The sequence below is a fragment of the Gymnoscopelus braueri genome, assembly GCF_963280865.1.
Source record: "Gymnoscopelus braueri genome assembly, chromosome: 17".
Classification (NCBI taxonomy): domain Eukaryota; kingdom Metazoa; phylum Chordata; class Actinopteri; order Myctophiformes; family Myctophidae; genus Gymnoscopelus; species Gymnoscopelus braueri.
Genome location: NC_137617.1, coordinates 8185100 through 8206021, shown reverse-complemented (window position 1 = coordinate 8206021; position 20922 = coordinate 8185100). Strand labels below are relative to the sequence as shown.

The 20922-nt window shown below is 40.2% G+C and overlaps 1 protein-coding gene and 1 long non-coding RNA gene across 2 annotated transcripts in view; both read left to right on the top strand.

Annotated features, from left to right (window-relative positions):
* Positions 1–20922, top strand: part of LOC308104919 (uncharacterized protein) — a gene marked incomplete at its 3' end in the record, with an annotated part of 64538 nt that overhangs the window by 41466 nt on the left and 2150 nt on the right. The window contains exons 11-14 of the mRNA XM_080455561.1: positions 16449–16877; positions 17369–17803; positions 18969–19406; positions 19904–20338. Coding sequence (XP_080311687.1) covers positions 16449–16877; positions 17369–17803; positions 18969–19406; positions 19904–20338 — 1737 coding nt within the window. The remainder of the gene's footprint in view (positions 1–16448; positions 16878–17368; positions 17804–18968; positions 19407–19903; positions 20339–20922) is intronic.
* LOC308104534 lies at positions 11047–12020 on the top strand. Its single transcript, XR_013934833.1, has 3 exons — positions 11047–11136; positions 11471–11521; positions 11991–12020. It is a non-coding gene; the product is annotated as an uncharacterized lncRNA (long non-coding RNA).

Genomic DNA, 20922 nt, shown 5'->3' with positions numbered 1-20922 from the left:
GAGCCGAGATACAGGTTTTTGAAGTCATAAGTTAACCAGGAGGTGGATTGGAGTCTAAATCTTGTAGGAGTGATATTTCCTGTTGCTGTGAAGGAAAAAAAAAAAAAAGTTTTTTTTTTTTTTTTTTTTCAAAAACCGTATATATACGGTTTTGGCACTCAACGTTAGTATGCGCAAAACCGTATATATACGGTTTTGGCACCCAATGTGTTAAGGGACGTTGTGTGTTGTCTCAAAGTTCTTATTTTGCCTGTCATTTGGTAGGCTATAGCATAGTATATAGTATACATTGAAAAAAAATGGATATACTCAGAGCTCCGTTGTGCGTCTGGCTGTTGGTAGCAAATGGACTCAGCATATCATCAGGTAGGTGATGCTTTGTTGAACAAAGCCTGTGCGAAGTCAGTGGCGCATTAATATATATATGTGTGTGTTCGATTATTTTCCCCCTTCAATAATAATAATTGATATAGTATTTTATATAATTTTTATCATTGATTAGTCACCTTTACAACGAGGTACAGCTTGTAATGATTGTGCAATTGTGGAATGAGCAACACAGCTAAACGTGTAGGTAGCGCCCCCAATAACGGTGCCAAAATCCCCCAATATGCTTCTGTTGATAATCGCTCTTGTTTTGAGTGATCTGCCAGTCACTCAGGTGCAAGTCACAGGTGTGTGACTGGCACCTAAGCATGGGTCATGCAACTTTGTTTGTTTATGCTCCAAGCAGCAGCACTGCCCCCATGGAAAGATGGCATGTTTGTTGTGCAAACATTGCAATAGGGCAAGTGGAAGCATGTTCCGTTATGCAGACTGGCACCATTATTTGGTGTCAGCCCTGGTACCACTTCCAAACGCAAGGATCGTGCAATCGTGGAATGAGCAACACAGCCAAACGTGTGGGTGACGCTTCCAAAAAACTTGCCAAAATCCCCGGGTCTTGGGAGTATGGGTCTTGCAACTTTGTTGAGTTTGTTTGTGCTCCAAGCAGCAACACTGCCCCCATGGAAAGATGCTACGTTTGACCCTTCAGGATAAGGCCTCTGCAATAGGGCAAGTGAAGCTGGTGTTCCGTTATGCAGATTATGCATTATTTGGTGTCAGGCAGCCTTGGTACCATTTGCTGCCAGGTGTGTGCCAGTCACATGCAGGTGTGTGACTGGCACCTGAGCAGGGGTCCTGCAACTTTGATATCTGTCTTTGGTACCGTTGTGCAAATCTTGCCTGTATATCTCTGGTAGAAAACCTATGGTTCCTCAGTGAAGCAATGTTGAGGAACCGGTCTTCTTGGGTTGTTGTCTGTCTTTGACCAGTCTCACAGAACTTGATCTTAAGTGCTATCTTTCCATGGGGGCAGTGCTGCTGCTTGGAGCATACACAAACAAAGTTGCATGACCCTTGCATCTTTACACATGACAATTTCCCAGCCTAAGATCACAATTTTGTTCACACATATTCATACCAAAAACAGATACTTTATTCAACCTTACCTGATTTGAAGTGTGCTGTGCGCTAGAAACCCAATATGTTTTGATGATCACCTTGCCTCTTCAAATGCAATATTGTAATGATTCCATAAAGTTTAAACCGGAGGCAGAGACATGGCTTTATTATCCAACTGATTGATCTGAAACGTATTAATAAAAGCTGACTCTGATTCTGTGGCTTGGAGGGCGCGGCAAGCACCCTGAAACATTGCACTTTCTCCATTTACAGCCCGTACATCTACATAAACGTTCAGATTTCAAATATAAAGTTCTTACCCCATGGCCACGGATGTTACCATTTTACTCGGGCCCGCATAAGTACCCGTATCTTCCGTATTGTTCAATAAAAAGCATTTTAATCCGATGGTCTCATGTGAAAAAATTGTCTCATTCTTTAGTGCTCATTGAGCTCTAATTTGTGCCGTTGAAATTAATAATTAATAATGCTATAATTGTTTTTATATCAATATTTATATGGTTATGAGCTTTGCTGAGCCTTGCACCCCCCAGTTTTTGGCTCCAAATCGACCACAAATTGTCTCATTCTACGATATCTAGAAATTCAATTTGGTCATCATCATTGGTGGAAAGTCACTGTTTTAACCCAGCAACCCTATGTAAATTATGCCACTGCTGTAAAGCATCCCAGCCCAAACATTAACGTAACTAATAATTGGGCCGCGCGATCCGGAAATGACCGTATTAATCATAACACGGGAGCAAAAATATTTATAAATAAATAAATAAAATGCCCGGTATGCCAAATGGCCAGTCCGCCCCTGGCCTAATACTTTCATTATTTATCCTAGACAAATACCTTTTGTGTCTAACCCTATGTTTTGGGGGCCTAGGAATCCATTGGACTTGTCGAAATTGCAGAGATACAGTTAGATAATTGTGAAATCCAATATTTTGATTGTGCCTCTATTAAAACCCTCTGAAATGGTCATCCGTTTCAAGTTAACTAATTATATCATAAATGTTCAACTATATATTATTTTTATTTTTTTACTGGAACAAGGCTTCAAGATATCCTCAAAACACAACAAAACTAATAGTCACAATTTTCAGTAATTCAGAAGGCGGTGGCAGAGAATATTGTCAGTTGATAGATAGTATTGTTTGCAATATTGACAAGTATTGGACAGCTCTGTTCATCAAATTTGGCCCAAACTAAATTCATCTTTGACTATACACCCCACCCAAAAATATTTTCTTGCATTATGAACCAATCTTTCTGCACCCCTACCCTTACCCACCCCACAGGAACCATATTTGCACCCGCCTAGAGGCAAATATTGTACTTTTACTCAACTACAATTATTTGAAAACTTTAGTTACCAGTCACTTTGCGGATCTACATTATTATATTATAAAACATACATTAACCACTTCAGCCCTATTGTATACATAAGCTATTTGAAAATAGAAGATCTACAAGCTCACAACGAGCTTGTGAGCTTTCCAAACATTTTAGTACTTCTACTTTTGGTACTTTAAGTATATTTAGATGCCAATACTTTTGTACTTTTATACAAGTAACATTTTGACTTGTAACAGTATTTTTTTATATTGTGGTATTGCTACTTTTACCTAAGTAAAATATCTGAGTACTTCTTCCACCACTGGTCATCACTCACATTTAAAGTACATTTTAAATCACTGCCCTCATTCAAGAAATCATGAAAAGCTGTCATTTCCACTCTTACAGAAAATATGATATGTTTGGGAATAGCAAAGCTTTCCATTCGACTATATTATAATACCTGGCAACTGCTTTAACTGACTGAAATAATTTTCTCCACACAGGCCTACCAGATGTGATGTACATACCACTGGGAGGAAGCCTTGAATTACCTATCGATGGGAAACCTACCGCTTCTATAAAACTATTTATAACTGTACCCTCAGGCAAACAAGATGTGGTGGCAGAGTGGGATTTGGGCTTGGCTGCTAAAGAAAAGAAAGTCGATGAGAATAAGAAATATAAAAACCGTACAGAATTGGATAAAGAAACTGGAAACGTCACCATCAAAAAATATGACCCTAGAAGACAGTGGAGTATATTACATGGTGTTCGATTCCAACCGGAACAGCAATATTTACACGGTTGAGGTGATCAGTAAGTATGAATTGGGTCCTTTTTTTCAGCATGAATTGTGTTATTCACTTCTCTTAAGTCTGTTAAAGGACTAGTTCACCCAAAAAAGTATTGATTGCCTATCCACTGGCCTATATAGCCAGTGGATAGGCAAAGGAGACATCATGAAAGTTAAATTATGTTTTTATTTTATTTTATTTATTTAAGTTTCTGTATTGTATGACCTATGATGGAGGCTTTATCATGTTCAATGCCTAGAAAAGCATTGTTTCTGTGGTCCTCTGCAAACTGTCTTGCTATATGTTAGTCCTGTTGGTCTGAAAGACTCATACAGTACATCCTATATAAAATACATTTGTCACAAGGGTAAGTAAGGCAGTAGGCTACACAATAATAGTGATGTGACTGATAAAATCCCTCTGTGGGTGTCACAATGTGACATGTGAGCTTGTAGATCGGCTATTTGTGGTGAAGAGAAGAGATATGGTGTAGAGACAAAGTATAGAGCTCTGGGGTTTTAGTGGTTAATAGAGTTCAAATATTTATGGAAGGCCAAGAGCCAAGTCTAATCTCATGTCTAATATAATGTATACATTGTCAATGTAACAGCCATTCCACAGTAATATGCTATTATAAAACAGATTATTTGAATTTAAGATCCTTTCCCCTTCAGCCCAAATATATTGTAGACAAGCATAGTTAGTTGAAAAGTAAAAACCCAGAGGGACCCCAATCTGTTGTCTAAAAATGTTGTCCATAATACTTTATTGTGAATAATCTAAATTAATTCAGAACTCTGCAGCTAGACTGCTAACAAGAACCAGAAGACATGAGCACATCACCCCAGTCTTGGCTACTTTACATTGGCTCCCTGTTTCATTTAGCGTCGACTTTAACATTTAACAACAGCACTACATGGTATGGGCCCATCTCTTGGACTCAAAAAAATAATATAGGCCCCCGAGAGTACTTATATCTTCTTCGGCAGGTCATAGAGACTACAGTTAAAACCCAGAAGAAAATTTATGATGCTGCATTCATCTGTTACACCCCTAATCTATGGAACACATTACCTCAAGAAATCAGGGAGGCAAGCACAGTTAAACCCATCTTTATAACTTAGCTTTTAACTAGCATCTTATGAGATGTATTGCTCAGCACCCAGATGTTGCTGCTTTTTTGTTGTTGTTTTAATGTTTGAAAAAAAATATTGTTTGTTTTTGCTGTATTGTACAGCACTTTGAGCTGCATTTAGATGTTTGAAAAGTGCTATATAAATAAAGTTCATCATTATCATTAAAATGGTCAACTGCAACAAAAACGAGTTGAAGCCTTATAGAATCCTCTTTGTCAGATAGGAAGTGTTGTTGAGAACATTTCTTGTGAGAGTGGTTATCATGATGACATTTTAATTTGTCTTGGGACAGTGGTGGTCTCAGTAAAAGCAAACTTGAGGAGAGAGGGGCTCTGTCCTATGCACGGTTGCAGCTGTAAGAGATGATACTTCGTGGGGTGCCAAGTGGTGCAGCCATTTAGCACACTGACCACTTCTTGTTTGTCTCAAGGACTTGAGTTTAAGTCTATGTGAAAAAGGAAGAATTTATTGTTCATTGCTGCTAACTAACTGTAATTGAGCTTTCTGTATATATATATATATATATATATATATATATATATATATATATATACACAAAATATTTAACTTACATTTTATAGTGGAAGTCAATGGCAGTCGGTGATAGATACATAGATGACAGATATCATAGTCTTGCCCAAATATGGAGTTCCACCCAGCCTGGGAAATCTTCTGTGGGTAAGGGCTCCACTGAACGCACCTCTCTAGTTTTTAATCTCAGGTGTATCTCTCTGTACTCTTAGACCAGGCTTGTCAAACTGGCGGCCCGCGGAAAGGTCCATGGCAGCCCGCGAAATACTTTTAAAAATAGTAAATTGATACTACATCTAACAGACATAAGAGTCGCAGTTTGCATTGCCTTGCTGCGCGTCCAAGCAGCTCTCCCCCCTCCCCCACTCGCTGCTACTTGGCTGCAGCGAGTACCTCTGATGGCCCGCTATAGAGAGGCATTGTCTCCCCAGCTGTGGGATGTTCTGGCTGATTGGCTCGTTAACAGTCTATTCAACTACTAGTCGAGTAGTAATGGCTATACTCGTTGATCCTCACACAGGAGTCAGCCCAGCACGGACATGTATTCTCTCTCTCTTGATCTCACACAGGAGTCAGCCCAGCACGGACATGTATTCTCTCTCTCTCTCTCTCTCTCTCTCTCTCTCTCTCCCTCTCCCTCTCCCTCTCTCTCTCTCTCTCTGTCTGACACGCACACGCACACGCACGCGCGCGCACACACACACACACACACACACACACACACACACACACACACACACACACACACGAACGTAGTGCAGTGTTATGAAAATAACTGGTCCATGACATTGGCAAGTTGGTTAAAGCAAAGAGATGTCAGGTGTCTGGGAGCAGCAAGTGATATAGATGAAATTTCATGCTGGCTACACCATGTAAATTTGCCATTTTTGATATTTTTGAAAATATAATAATGGTAATAGGTAGTTAGAAGCATTAATCATATATGTGTTAAAAACGTATAAATGTATCAAAGCTGCTTCTTTTATTTCTCAGGAGCTTGCCCAGTGAAATCCTCAGTATTAATTGAACTCGGAGCGTATTTAACATTCAATCTGGGAAAGCATCTGTGTCATTTTAAGATTTATTTGGCTATTAAAAAATAGCAGATATACAAGCTCATAGTGCGGCACTGAGTGCCGCACTATGAGCTTGTAGATCTGCTATTTTTGAAAAATCATGGAAATCTTTACAAATGTCTCCTAAATCCAGTTTTCTGAAACACTTATGTTTCTATAATATGTGGTTCTCTAACTTTTTTACTTGAGTAAATGTAATTAGTTACTTTACACCACTGTTCTATAAATGTAATTATTTAACCACCCACACACATTACCAGGTATTGTTTAACTTCAAATTGAATTATTCTACTTATAGTAGAGCGGATAGTAGGAACAATCGTTCACTTTGTGATACAAGCGTGAAAATTGGCATGAACATTCCTTTAGGTCAACTCTTTGACTTTTTTAATCGAGCCACTCAAAAATCCAAGATGGCGGCCATTTTTCAAGATGGCCGATACCTTAGTGGGCAGTTAAGTGATATGATGGTTTATTTGGTGATACAAGCATGAAAATTGGCATGAGCAGTCTCTGTGGGTCACTTGACAATAGGCCACCCACAGCTACTTGAAATTTCAAGATGGTGGCCATTTTTCAAGATGGCCAACACTTTAGTGGAGCATTTAAGTTATATAATGGTTCATTTGGTGATACAAGCATGAAAATTGGCATGAGCAGTCTCTGTGGGTCACTTGACAATAAGCCACCCACAGCTACTTGAAATGTCAAGATGGCGGCCATTTTTCAAGATGGCCACCACCTTAGTGGACTAGTTAAGCTTAAGAAATCATTTAGTTGGTGATACAAGCATGAAAATTGCCATGAGCCGTCTCAAAAGGTCATTTGACAAGAAACCGCCCACAGCCACTTGAAATTTCAAGATGTCAATCTTTAAATGATACCTTTTCTCATAGAAATGTATTGGGTTCCTCAAAAAGCTCTGTCAAGAGAGGTTGTTTGACTGTGTTTTGTCTGACTCCTCGCCCACGACCTGTCCAGTTTGGTAAGACCTGTCAGGAGTTGCCTCCCACCGGCATAGCTCTCAGGGTTCACTGAGGTAGGCCTAAACAAGCTCCCTTACCACGACAAGGTAACAGTCACAAGGGAGTATATATATATATATATATATATATATATATATATATATATATATATATATATATATATATATATATATATATATTGTTTTTTTTAAACTAACAGCCATTACATGTGTCAAATAAATACTAAGGGGTGGGGATACAAAAAATAAGATGAATAAATTAGCACAGTTGTGGTGCTGATAAGCACAGTTGTGGTGCTGAACGGACAGTGCTCCAAAATTATGAGTAATGGCTAAAACTGAATGGCAATAGCCACGGAACCATGACAAACGATACTAAGGAACTAAACTGAAAATGTGCTTCACTGTTAGATATGGCAGTGGAAGGCAGTGGAAGCAATGTTACAAAGTAACAACTGAAAATTACACAGTAATAGACTAGATAAAAAGTAAAACATGATGCGTCGATGTGACGAGGGGAAGCCGAGCCATAGGCCTCCACTTGAAAACACAGAGGACAACAGGGAATAACTCTGGCAAAATAAACATGCAAATAGGTTCTAGCAGGGGCAACTACATAGGCATGTGAAACTGAGTCCAGGCCTTGGAGCACCCACATTTGGTCAACTCCCAACAACTCTCCGCAATAGGTGGAAGTGGAGTCCAGAAGACTTTCCACTTCTCGTCCTGTTCCACCCATCCCCAGTCAGATGGGCTCGGCATTTGTGGATGTCGCTTCAATGCCTGTCCCCACACGTATCCAGCCTCATAAGAAGCATGTTTGGCATGCTCTTTGAGTGCTGCTTGAGTTGGTGGGATCAAGTCATATTGTCTTTGCTTTCTGGCAAAGAGATCAAGCCTGGCCTCGTTCACAGTTGTGACATCGCTGGACCGGTCATACATTAGATCTTCTTGGCCTCTTGACATGGATATCTTTGGTATCTTCAGTGTCTTCAGCAGATGTAGATGCTCTCTTTTGGGCCCTTTCCAGCTCTGTGTTGTTGAACCTAAGTTTACAGCTTGAATTATATTTTGCTCTGTTTCTTGTCGATGTGCTTTCTATGCCATCACCTTCATCTAGTCGGGTTGGACTAAGTAAGATAGGCAGAGCATTGATCTTATGAAATAATGGAACATTTCTTGCAATGGTATCATAACCAGTACGATCGTGCTCTCTGTTGAATAAACTCGGCTGAATGAGTTTTTCCTTGGTGACCTGCTGACAAATTAAACATCTGTCCCAGTTAGTTTTCACAACTGTTATGATGGCTTCTGCCATGTCTGCAGCATAGGCAGAGGCCGAGGGTTTATCCTTTTACCACCTTTTACCAAGCACTTTGATGTATGGGATACAACTAAGTTCGTGCCTTAACCCTACACTTAGTTCGATCGTTCATCCAATGCCATTTAAATCCTGAGCGATCTGTACACCATCCGGTTAACTAAAACCCCATTAACCTTGGCTCGGCTCTCCCGTGCTGGCACAACCTGTCAATTCAGGTGCGGCTATCTAACTGTTTTGGGGTAAATTAGACAGCATTTGGGATACCAACTTTCAATTAGCTGACATTGAACCCCACTCTGAGTTTAACAGCAGTGATATATCACCAGTGTGCCCTGGTAGTGCAGATATTCACTCTTATCTAATCTATCTATGATCAACAAATCAACACAACTATATTGTGATGTGTTAAAAGTTGTTCTTTAGCATAATAATAATAATCGTATAATCGTCCTTAATGAAAAAAAAACATACATTTCTATGAGAAAATGTATCTTTTGAGGATCCAGGGGGCGGCCATCTTGAAAATAGAAATGTAAAGTGGCTGGGAGTGTTTTCTTGTCAAGCAACCCTTAGAGACTGCTCATGCCAAATGTAATGCTTGTATCACCAAATAAACCATTATATAACTTAATTGCTCCACTAAAGTGTTGGCCATCTTAAAAAATGGCCGCCATCTTGAAATTTCAAGTAGTTGTGGGTGGCCTATTGTCAAGTGACCCACAGAGACTGCTCATGCCAATGTTCATGCTTGTATCACCAAATAAACCATTATATAACTTAATTGCTCCACTAAAGTGTTGGCCATCTTGAAAAATGGCCGACATCTTGAAATTTCAAGTAGCTGTGGGTGGCCTATTGTCAAGTGACCCACAGAGACTGCTCATGCCGATTTTCATGCTTGTATCACCAAATAAACCATCATATCACTTAACTGCCCACTAAGATGTCGGCCATCTTGAAAAATGGCCGCCATCTTTGATTTTCAAGTGGCTCGATTAAAAAAATCGATAAATGACCTCTAAAGATGATCTGTACCAAGTTTCACGCTTGTATCACCAAGTGAACGATTCTCCCAAAATATTGCTTTTAGCCGCTGCACTATTAAAATGGTTTATAATAATAATAATAATAATAATAATAATTATTATTATTATTATTATTATTATTATTATTATTATTATTATTATTATATCTTTCAGAGCCACACCATAAATAACAGGATAGGTAGTGTACCTACACACTGTAGGACTTTTAAAGTAGTTGGGGAGTCATCGTTGTGTCTGCTGTCTAGAGCTAATCTGGCAAACTGCTGGACCGATCACTGCCACATGTGTTGTTCACATCACAATCCCACTACTTTTTCTTCAAATAATTATGTTCTATATACTTTCATTTGGGCATGAATGACGTCAATGGCCATAGGCTCTTTCAGAGCTTCTTTCAGAGCCTAGCCGATATGTAAGTGGATGGATGGATGATTAAAAGTCTTGTCTAGTCTTGGGGACAAGGTTAGATTATTTTTGGGATTAGGGCCCACTGCAGTGATGTTCGATAAGAACATAATGAAAGTTGTCTCGCCCATGTGATTCAGAGATGATTTCAGGAACAACAGCAATCATTCTAAATATAGATCAGTGGGAAACTAAGTATTACCAAGGATAGAACAAGGAAAATATTTAAATAATGCAAAGATCTAAACAATGCATTCTGTTTTCCATTTGGTGTATTTTGTTTCATATCAAAGGAAATATTGTTCCATAAGGAATGTTAAATAACTCCTTCAAATCACATGACAAGACCAATAGATGGTGTTTCCTACGTAACTTGACTGTAACGACGTGAAGCAAAACTGATTTACTTTTGTTCTCTACTCCGCTGCCACACCAAGGAACAAAGATGAAGGTACTAATGGTCCCAAAACTCCCAATGATTTCTATCTCATGATGATTTATCTATAAAATGTATTTTATTTTATAAAATATGCATTTTATAAAATGTAGTTTTAGCATTCAGGACCGATTTACGGACCATGAGAGGCTTGATAAACATAAGCCCAAAACTGGCATTGCAGCAATAAAACAGAACTCTAAAATAGTGACATATACTGTAGTAAATGAGCCTGAAGCTGGTGTTGATTTCCTAACTTGTCTGTAACAACGTGAAACAAAACTGATTTGCATTTGTTTTCTACTCCGCAGCCACACCTGGCACACCAAGGAACACAGATGAAGGTATTAATGGTCCCAAAACTCCCAATGATGATGATCTCATGATGATTTATCTTTAAAATGTATTTTATTTTATAAAATATGCATCACATAGGCAGAGAATTCAAGACATGCTACAGATACTGTATATTGAACTTGACCCAGTAACAACACATGCTGTTTTGTCTTTTTATTTTAAAGAAATACACCCGTGGGAAGTATTGTTGGAGGAATTATTGGGGTCCTTTTTATCCTTGTCTGTATGGTGCTGGGTGTGAAATATCGTGGTAAGTTTCTTTACTGATTTAAAATTACACATAACATAGTTACTGCTCAGCTGCATGCAATTTCACAAGCAATATTGAATGCTTTAATATTTTGTGTGTGTGTGTGTGTGTGTGTGTGTGTGTGTGTGTGTGTGTGTGTGTGTGTGTGTGTGTGTGTGTGTGTGTGTGTGTGTGTGTGTGTGTGTGTGTGTGACGTGTGTGTGTGTGTGTGTGTGTGTGTGTGTGTGTGTGTGTGTGTGTGTGTGTGTGTGGCTGTGCACACGAGTGCATTCAAATAAGCCAACAGCTGTAACAACCCAGTCATATCACTGTTATGTTATCATGTATTTGACAGATCACATAAAGCGTGGGTTGTCTTCATGTGGCTCTGTTGATCCTGAATCTGGTGAGTTTGAGAATTTTATTTGAGCAGTGACTTTGTGGCTAGCCGTCTATAAGAGGGTTGATGTATTTCTCCATAGCTAATCTAACAAACTGCTTGGCCGACTAGTTTAACCAGACTGTAGTATCCCCCTTCCTCCATGTGTGTGTGTCCGTGCATGTGTGTGCAGTCAGATCTAATCTCATAAACCACTGGACAACACCAAATATTTTGTGCACACTGTCAGTTGTCAATCTTTTCAAATTGGGCGGCTTGATAAATACGAGCCCAAAACTGAAATTACAGCAATAAAACTAACACAAAAAGTTCTAAAATTGTGTGTGATATACCAACATCTGAGCAGTCTCCTCACACAGCAATACAACAGAAATATGTGACATACAGTATACACCGTAAATGAGCCTGAAGCTGGTGTTGATTTACTAACTTGTCTGTAACGATGTGAAACAAATTGATATTTTCCTCTCTGCAGATGCCTCTTCGCGAAGGAACGAAAATGGAGGTACTAATGGTCCTAATGGTTTCACTTTTCGAATTATATTATGGAAAGAAACAGACTTTTCCTTTGTACCTGTATGTACACTGTAGACCAATGCGACCATGTATTCCCGATGGTCAGACCACGTCTTAAAGGGCAAGACCACTTTGTTGGTTTGGGTTGTGTAGTTACCTTGCCATGATGTAACTCCAAAGGTGGGCAAGAAATAAAAAATATTTGCTCCATTGATTAGAAATTGATAATTCAAAATATGCTCCTCATTGACTTACATTGTACGGTAAAACAGCTCTCAAAGTCACTCTTTTAGCACATAAATGAACCCAAACATAGCTGATTCAGACAATATAGAGCATCACCAAACCCAGTACTGTTTGTTTTTTTAATAAAAATGTCAACTTCCTGTTGATTTTACTATTTGAAGATCTGGATCCGGATCCGCGGATCCAGTCCAGGTTTTCTACTTATTAAAAATGGCAAAATCAACAGGAAGATACCCTTTAAGTGCAAAAAGAAATGTTTTGTTGTAAGGACACTGGCAGCTTAACTAATCCGTGCTAATTCTGAACCGATCGCTATAATATAAAGTTCTCTATAATCTGTGAAGCGTCTATTTTCATTAGGTGTATAGTTCATGATTTTATTGTCGCCCCATCAAACAATATCAAGCGAAAAGGAAAGATCGGGCACACAGAGAGCGTGGATACTGTACGTATATAGTCAGCAAGAGCTTCACATTTAACTGTAGCCGTACTCAGTAAATTCAGATCCGATTGTTAACATTTAAAGTTCTCTATAATCTGTGAAGCGTCTATTTTCATTAGGTGTATGGATCATGATTTTATTGTCTCCCCATCAAACAATATCAAGCGAAAAGGAAACATCGGGCATGGGACAGGGACAGGGCACGTATTACGCACGTACAGTATGGACAGACAGGCCTACTCACACCGTTTCAATCCATCCGATCTGACTCGTGTTCCACTCCAGGTGGCATCTCAATGGTTTATTCCTTCATTAATCCACTGAAATAAAATAAAATAAAGGTCTTTACAGCTGCTTTTAACTTAGAAGTGGACCGTGTTCTCTTGCCTTTTTTCTCTCATGCGCCTCTCTCCATTCCGGAATGGAAAAGAAGAACCGGCGTCTTAAAACACCCTCGCCCCTGGTCTAATCCGGCGGCCTCGGTCCGCAAAAGAAAATGGGCCGAGTGTGTTTTGCGGCGAGCGTTCCGGTTACCACCAGCGGAATGGTACTCTTCTCGTCTCATCTCGGAAATACTATACTATTATGGAGATATAATCCTATAGGCTACATAATATATTGGAAATGACCAAAATAAATATAATAGCACATGCCTTTACTGTGAAATATGGGCGGCTATTTTTATCTATTAACCCATTTAGGGCGGGAACCCCTACTTGTAACTATGGTATACCTTTCAAGACGGGAACCCCTTTTGGGGTCGTTGTTGCTATGTACAGTATATCTTCTTTTTTTTCTCCACCAAGCAAGGAAAATGAAGGTACTAATGGCCTACAAGTGTTTTATTTGATTAAAAAATATGCATCACATAGATAATTCAAGACATGCTTAGGAGGGCTGGCCCTGTACTCAGACCTCTGCATGGTTGTGGAGGACGTTTCTCTTTGAAGAACAATACTATTTAAACTGTGTGTTTAAATTGCCTTGTATCACAGAACCTCTACTACCAGTGGTGATCATCCCTGATTCCTCAGATGGTATGTCTGTTTCTCTTCTGTAACTACTGTTTATAATGATGTTATTATTTTAACTGCTGCCTGTTTCTTATTTGTTTTCAACAGTTCAAGGCTTTAGAACACCTTCTTTTCATTTGTCTGTTTTTCACTCGCTTCCGCTTCCCCCTCCTTCCCGCAGTCTCTCTCCTCTGTCCCCCCTCTCTGCATCTCTCTCCCTCTCTTTCTCCACCCTCCTTGTCCCTCTCTCTCCTTGTCCCCCTCACTCCCTCCCTCATTCTCATTCTCTCTCTTGTCTGACAATTGAGTTATCTATCAAAGATTGTTTTGTGTGTGTGTGTGTGTGTGTGTGTGTGTGTGTGTGTGTGTGTGTGTGTGTGTGTGTGTGTGCGCGCGCGCGGCCGCAGATCTAACCTTATAAACCACTGGACAACACCAAATATTTTGTAGGAAAATCGGTCCCAAGTGATCATTTATTATATGCATCTGTGTGCGTGTGTGTGTGTGTGCGTGTGCGTGCGTGCATCGCAATATTTGTTTAGTGTATCTACAAGTGATATCAAGTTCAACACCAGGTGTAGAAGAAGTGGTGATCATCCCTGATTCCCCAGATGGTATGTCTGTTTCTCTTCTCCTGTAACTACTGTTAACAATTATGTTATTATTTTAACTGCTGCCTGTTTCTTATTTGTTTTCAACAGTTCAAGCCAGATTTCTCCCCCCTTTTTTTTTAGAACACCTTTCCTTTGTCTGTTTTTCACTCGCTTCCCCCTTCTTCCCGCAGTTTCTCCCCTCTCTCCCTCTCTTTCTCCACCTTCCTTAATTCTGCTTCTGGTGTGAGAGGCAGGTAGTGTGTCTGGTCAAAATCTAAATATCCTATAGACAAAAGACAGACATGAGCAGCATAAACTCATTCATGAGCCACACGGCACATTGATTTAGAGCCAGGAGTCTGAGGGAGTTCAGGAAATGTGTGGTATTTATTTATTCAGTTTGGGAAATCACAGTCTCTAGAAAGCATTAACAACGTTTTGACCACTGTGGGTCTTCATCAGGTCTGGTCACAATCAGAGGTAGCTGTAGTAGTGATTAATCACCGTCACACCCACCAGATCTACAGGCTCAGGCTGAGTAGGATAGTGCCATGCTGAGGAGAACAATTCTCCAATTAAAGGGGCTTACAGGCTGGAGTGATTATAAGAACAACAGTAGTTCATATGCAATACAGTACCATTCACAGCTAAATAGACACATGAAAATTACAGTAAAAAACTGTAACTACTCAATAAAAACGCCTAGAGATAACCAATTGCAAAGTGCAGCAGATACAATACAACAAAATAAATAATAATAATATAGAGGACAAAAAGGACAAAATCAAAGACAATGCAAAATGACAAATATACACAAAGATAAAAAATAATAGAGAAGAATCACAGAAATGGCTTGACATCAAATTCTTCGTTGAGCCCACAAGGAGCCATATATTGACTGTTTATATATAAAAGGCTTCACGTTGGAGTAGTAAGCGGTTATGATCACCACCACGGAGGGGTCTGTCTACCTTTTCTATCCCCCAATTGCAAAATGCCCCTTGCCTCATCAGGGACCACTTTGTGAGCAGTGTTGATTTGCATAATGTCATTTAGATTGTTGTGAGTGCAGTTTGGATTTGTTAATGGAGAACACCCGCTCACACAGATACAGACACATAATACATTTGAATTTCTGGGCACTTAGGACCGATTTTCCTACCATGAGAGGCTTGATAAATATGAGTCCAGAACTGACATTACAGCAATAAAACAGTATTCTGAAATAGTGTGATGTGACCATTCACTACAACATCTGAGTAGTCTCTCCTCACAGCAATACAACAGAAATATGGTTGCTGGTGTTGATTTACTAACTTGTCTGTAATAATGTGAAACAAACTGATCTTTGCCTGTCTACTCAGCAGCCCCAACTACAGATGCATCTTCACCAAGCAATGAAAATGAAGGTACTAATTGTCCTAATGGTTTTTCTATCTATAAAAAGTGTTTTATTTGATAAAAAATATATATGCATCACATACAGTATACAGATAATTCAAGACATACTTAGGAGGGCTGACCCTGTGCTCAGACCTATAAACTGCCTTTTGTAAATTGTTGTTGTATTTCTGGTGAACATAGAACTCTGAATTAGCATCATAAGAGAACTCCTTCTCATTTGTTCACAGAAATAGTTGCGTGTGCGTGCGTGCGTGCGTACGTGCGTGCGTGCGTGTGTGTATGACAGTACTTCTACAAGTAATACCAGGTTCAACACCAGGTTCACAAGTGAACCTTGAAGGGGTGATCACCCCTGATGCCCCAGATGGTATGTCTGTTTCTCTTCTGTAACTACTGTTTATAATTATGTTATTGTTTTAACTGCTGCCTGTTTCTTCCCCAAATAATCATATTTGAACTGGGGACCCCCCACCCTGATAAGTACTTGGAATGTAGGAGTTGAGGCATTACAGTTAGTTTGACTCGATTCCACAGATAAATATTGTGAAAATATCAGATCTGCAAGCTCACAACGCCTCACAACATGAGCCGTTGTGAGATAGATGGGTGGGTTGATTGATTGACTGACTGATTGATCGATCAATCCCGCGGATTTACTTCAGTGATGATGATTAATGGATCTGTCCCCTTTCTCTCTTCTCTTCATGTTTTTCATTCAGTCATGAATCTCATAGACGCCATCGTGTCCAGAGCAACCTCACTATACCCTCGCTGTGAGGAGGTCAAGGCCAACAAGAAACAGTGTCAGCGTCTGGCCCAGCGTGTGAAAGAGCTGGAGGAACTGATGCTGACAATCAAACAAAAAGGAGCTGGTCAGAACCCTGCTGGTGTGGAGAAGGACCTCAGGGATCTCAATACCACACTGACGTCTGTTGAAAAGTTTGTCACAAAGTACACCTCTGATAGTTTCCATGTGCATGTGTTTAATGACAAGGGTAATGACTTGCAGAAATTGAACCACAGTCTCTACGACACATTCAAGGCGTTATCCCAGAATCTGCAGGTTGAACACAAGGTGCCCGAAGAAACTTCCTGGCAGGTAGAGGATGAAGCAGACAGGGAGAAGGATCATGCAGAGCTGAAGAGAAGTAAGAGGGGGGTCTACTACTCAACAGTCCATGTGAAGACGTGACAGACAGACAGACAGATTTATTAATTATGAAATAAAATCATATGTCACATACATCTGTAACAAACATCTGACACACCATAATCAACAGGACAACGCAAGAAAGCTTACAGATTGTTTCCATTGTGGTCCTTTAGTACAGTGGTTCTCAACCTTTTCAGGTCGTGACCCCCCCAAATAATCCTATTTGAACTGGGGACCCCCCACCCTGATAAGTACTTGGAATGTAGGAGTTGAGGCATTACATTTAGTTTGATTCGGTTCCATAGGTAAATATTGTGAAAATATCAGATCTGCAAGCTCACAACGCCTCACAACGTGAGCTGTTGTGAGATAGATGGGTGGGTTGATTGACTGACTGACTGATCGATCAATCCTGTGGATTTACTTCAGTGATGATGATTAATGGATCTGTCCCCTTTCTCTCTTCTCTTCATGTTTTTCATTCAGTCATGGATCTCGTAGACGCCACCGTGTCCAAAGCAACTTCACTCTACCCTCTCTGTAAGGAGGTCAAGGCCAACAAGAACCAGTGCCAGCGTCTGGTCGATCGTGTGAAAGGACTGGTGGAACTGGTGTTGAGAATAAAAGAAAAAGGACCTGGTCAGAACCCTGCTGGTGTCGAGGAGGCCCTCAGTGATCTCAATAACACACTGACGTCTGATGAAGAGTTTGTCAAAAAATACACCTCTGATAGTTTCCATGTGCATGTGTTTAAGGACTATGAAAGCAAGGAGAATGACTTGCAGAAATTGAACCACAGCCTCTACGACACATTCAAGGCTTTGTCCCAGAATCTGCAGGTTGAACTCAAGGTGTCCAAAGAAACCTGGCAGGTAATGGATGAAGCAGACAGGAAGAAGGATCATGCAGAGCTGAAGAGAAGTAAGAGGGGGTCTACTAGTTTAACTCTCCATGTGAAGATGGATGGATGGATGGATGGATGGATGGATGGATGGATGGATGGGTGGGTGGGTGGGGGTGGTGGTTTGGTTGGTTGATAAACTGACTGATTGATCGATCAATCCCACGGATTTACTTCAGTGATGATGATTTGTCACCAAACGTATCATATAATATGATACACACATTACACTGATTTTTTTATAAATCAGTGTAATGAATACTTGGACCAAGAACCTGTTGTATCATATCTGACACATCCCCACTTCCCCCTGGACCATACCATTTGCACTGCAGGTAGTTACAGAGCCTCAGGTGGTCTGACCCAAAATGGCTGCCATCAACTAAACAGGAGAGGTTGATGCACTACTAACAAACTATTATTTTTTAAGCAGTTCGGGTACGTTTTCCTAGTATATCTTTACTAATATTTTGAAATAAGTGTTGGATAACTTGAATGCACTTATGAGCTCTCAAAATTTAGCATTTGAGTTTGTTTTTTATGATGTCAAAAGTGTTTGTATCATATTTGATACTACAGGTCTATAGTCCTTTATGATTTGTATCATATTTGATACTACAGGTCTAAAATAAATGTTTTTGTAATGTTAAAACCGACTTGATTTTTTATTTTTTTTCAAAATTTTATCCCACGATTTTGTAACCCTATTTTTTACACCCAGTGCCAATCTCTATGTAATCCTGGGCACTACACTCCCTCTGCCAACCTAGGGAGGCCAGGGCCGAGCTCATGCCTCCTTCAATGCATGAGAGCTAACTGACCTTCTTATCACCTGACAGGGGAGAGTTTCCCTGGTTGGACGTAGCGCGTGGAAGGAACACGTTATTCCAACCAGTTCCTTTCCCCTCCATCAGGCGCCCCGGCTGGCCAGGGGGGAGGCAGTAAAAAAAAAAAAAAACGACTTGAAATACCCCTTTTAATACCCCTTGTATCAAATATGATACAACAAATAAATGATACAAAGGAATGTTAAAAAAAATAAAACAAAATCAAAAATGTTTTAAGACCCAATAAAGTGTCCCTTTTCAAAATTTTGGAATTTTCTGACCTTTCCTTCATAGTTCAGGTTCTAGAGGGTTAATGGATCTGTCCCCTTTCTCTCTTCTCTTCATGTTTTTCATTCAGTCATGGATCTCGTAGACTCCATCGTGTCCACAGCAACCTCACTCTACCCTCTCTGTGAGGAGGTCAAGGCCAACACGAAACAGTTCCAGCGTCTGGTCCAGCGTGTGAAAGGACTGGAGGAACTGATGCTGACAATCAAACAAAAAGGAGCTGGTCAGAACTCTGGTGATGTGGAGAAGGACCTCAGTGATCTCAATTACAACCTGGAGTATGCTGCTGCGTTTGTAACAAAATACACCTCTGAGAGTTTCCATGTACATTTGTTTGAGGACTATCGCAGCAAGGGGATTGTGTTGCAAAAATTGAACCACAGCCTCTACGCCACATTCAAGGCGTTGTCCCAGAATCTGCAGGTTGAACACAAGGTGTCCAAAGAAACTTCATGGCAGGCAGAGGATAAAGCAGACAGGGAGAAGGATCATGCAGAGCTGAAGAGAAGTAAGAGGGGGGTCTACTTGTTTAACACTCCATGTGAATACTAGACAGATAGATAGATAGACAGATAGATAGATAGATGTCTTTATTGATTATACATACATACATCTGTAGCAGACATCTGACACACCATAATCAACAGGACAACGCAAGAAAGCTTACAGATTGTTTCCATTGTGGTCCTTTAGTACAGTGGTTCTCAACCTTTTCAGGTCGTGACCCCCCAAATAATCATATTTGAACAGGGGACCCCCCACCCTGATAAGTACTTGGAATGTAGGAGTTGAGGCATTACATTTAGTTTGATTCGGTTCCATAGGTAAATATTGTGAAAATATCAGATCTGCAAGCTCACAACGCCTCACAACGTGAGCTGTTGTGAGATAGATGGGTGGGTTGATTGACTGACTGACTGATCGATCAATCCTGTGGATTTACTTCAGTGATGATGATTAATGGATCTGTCCCCTTTCTCTCTTCTCTTCATGTTTTTCATTCAGTCATGGATCTCGTAGACGCCACCGTGTCCAAAGCAACTTCACTCTACCCTCTCTGTAAGGAGGTCAAGGCCAACAAGAACCAGTGCCAGCGTCTGGTCGATCGTGTGAAAGGACTGGTGGAACTGGTGTTGAGAATAAAAGAAAAAGGACCTGGTCAGAACCCTGCTGGTGTCGAGGAGGCCCTCAGTGATCTCAATAACACACTGACGTCTGATGAAGAGTTTGTCAAAAAATACACCTCTGATAGTTTCCATGTGCATGTGTTTAAGGACTATGAAAGCAAGGAGAATGACTTGCAGAAATTGAACCACAGCCTCTACGACACATTCAAGGCTTTGTCCCAGAATCTGCAGGTTGAACTCAAGGTGTCCAAAGAAACCTGGCAGGTAATGGATGAAGCAGACAGGAAGAAGGATCATGCAGAGCTGAAGAGAAGTAAGAGGGGGTCTACTAGTTTAACTCTCCATGTGAAGATGGATGGATGGATGGATGGATGGATGGATGGATGGATGGATGGATGGATGGGTGGGTGGGTGGGGGTGGTGGTTTGGTTGGTTGATAAACTGACTGATTGATCGATCAATCCCACGGATTTACTTCAGTGATGATGATTTGTCACCAAACGTATCATATATGATACACACATTACACTGATTTTTTTATAAATCAGTGTAATGAATACTTGGACCAAGAACCTGTTGTATCATATCTGACACATCCCCACTTCCCCCTGGACCATACCATTTGCACTGCAGGTAGTTACAGAGCCTCAGGTGGTCTGACCCAAAATGGCTGCCATCAACTAAACAGGAGAGGTTGATGCACTACTAACAAACTATTATTTTTTAAGCAGTTCGGGTACGTTTTCCTAGTATATCTTTACTAATATTTTGAAATAAGTGTTGGATAACTTGAATGCACTTATGAGCTCTCAAAATTTAGCATTTGAGTTTGTTTTTTATGATGTCAAAAGTGTTTGTATCATATTTGATACTACAGGTCTATAGTCCTTTATGATT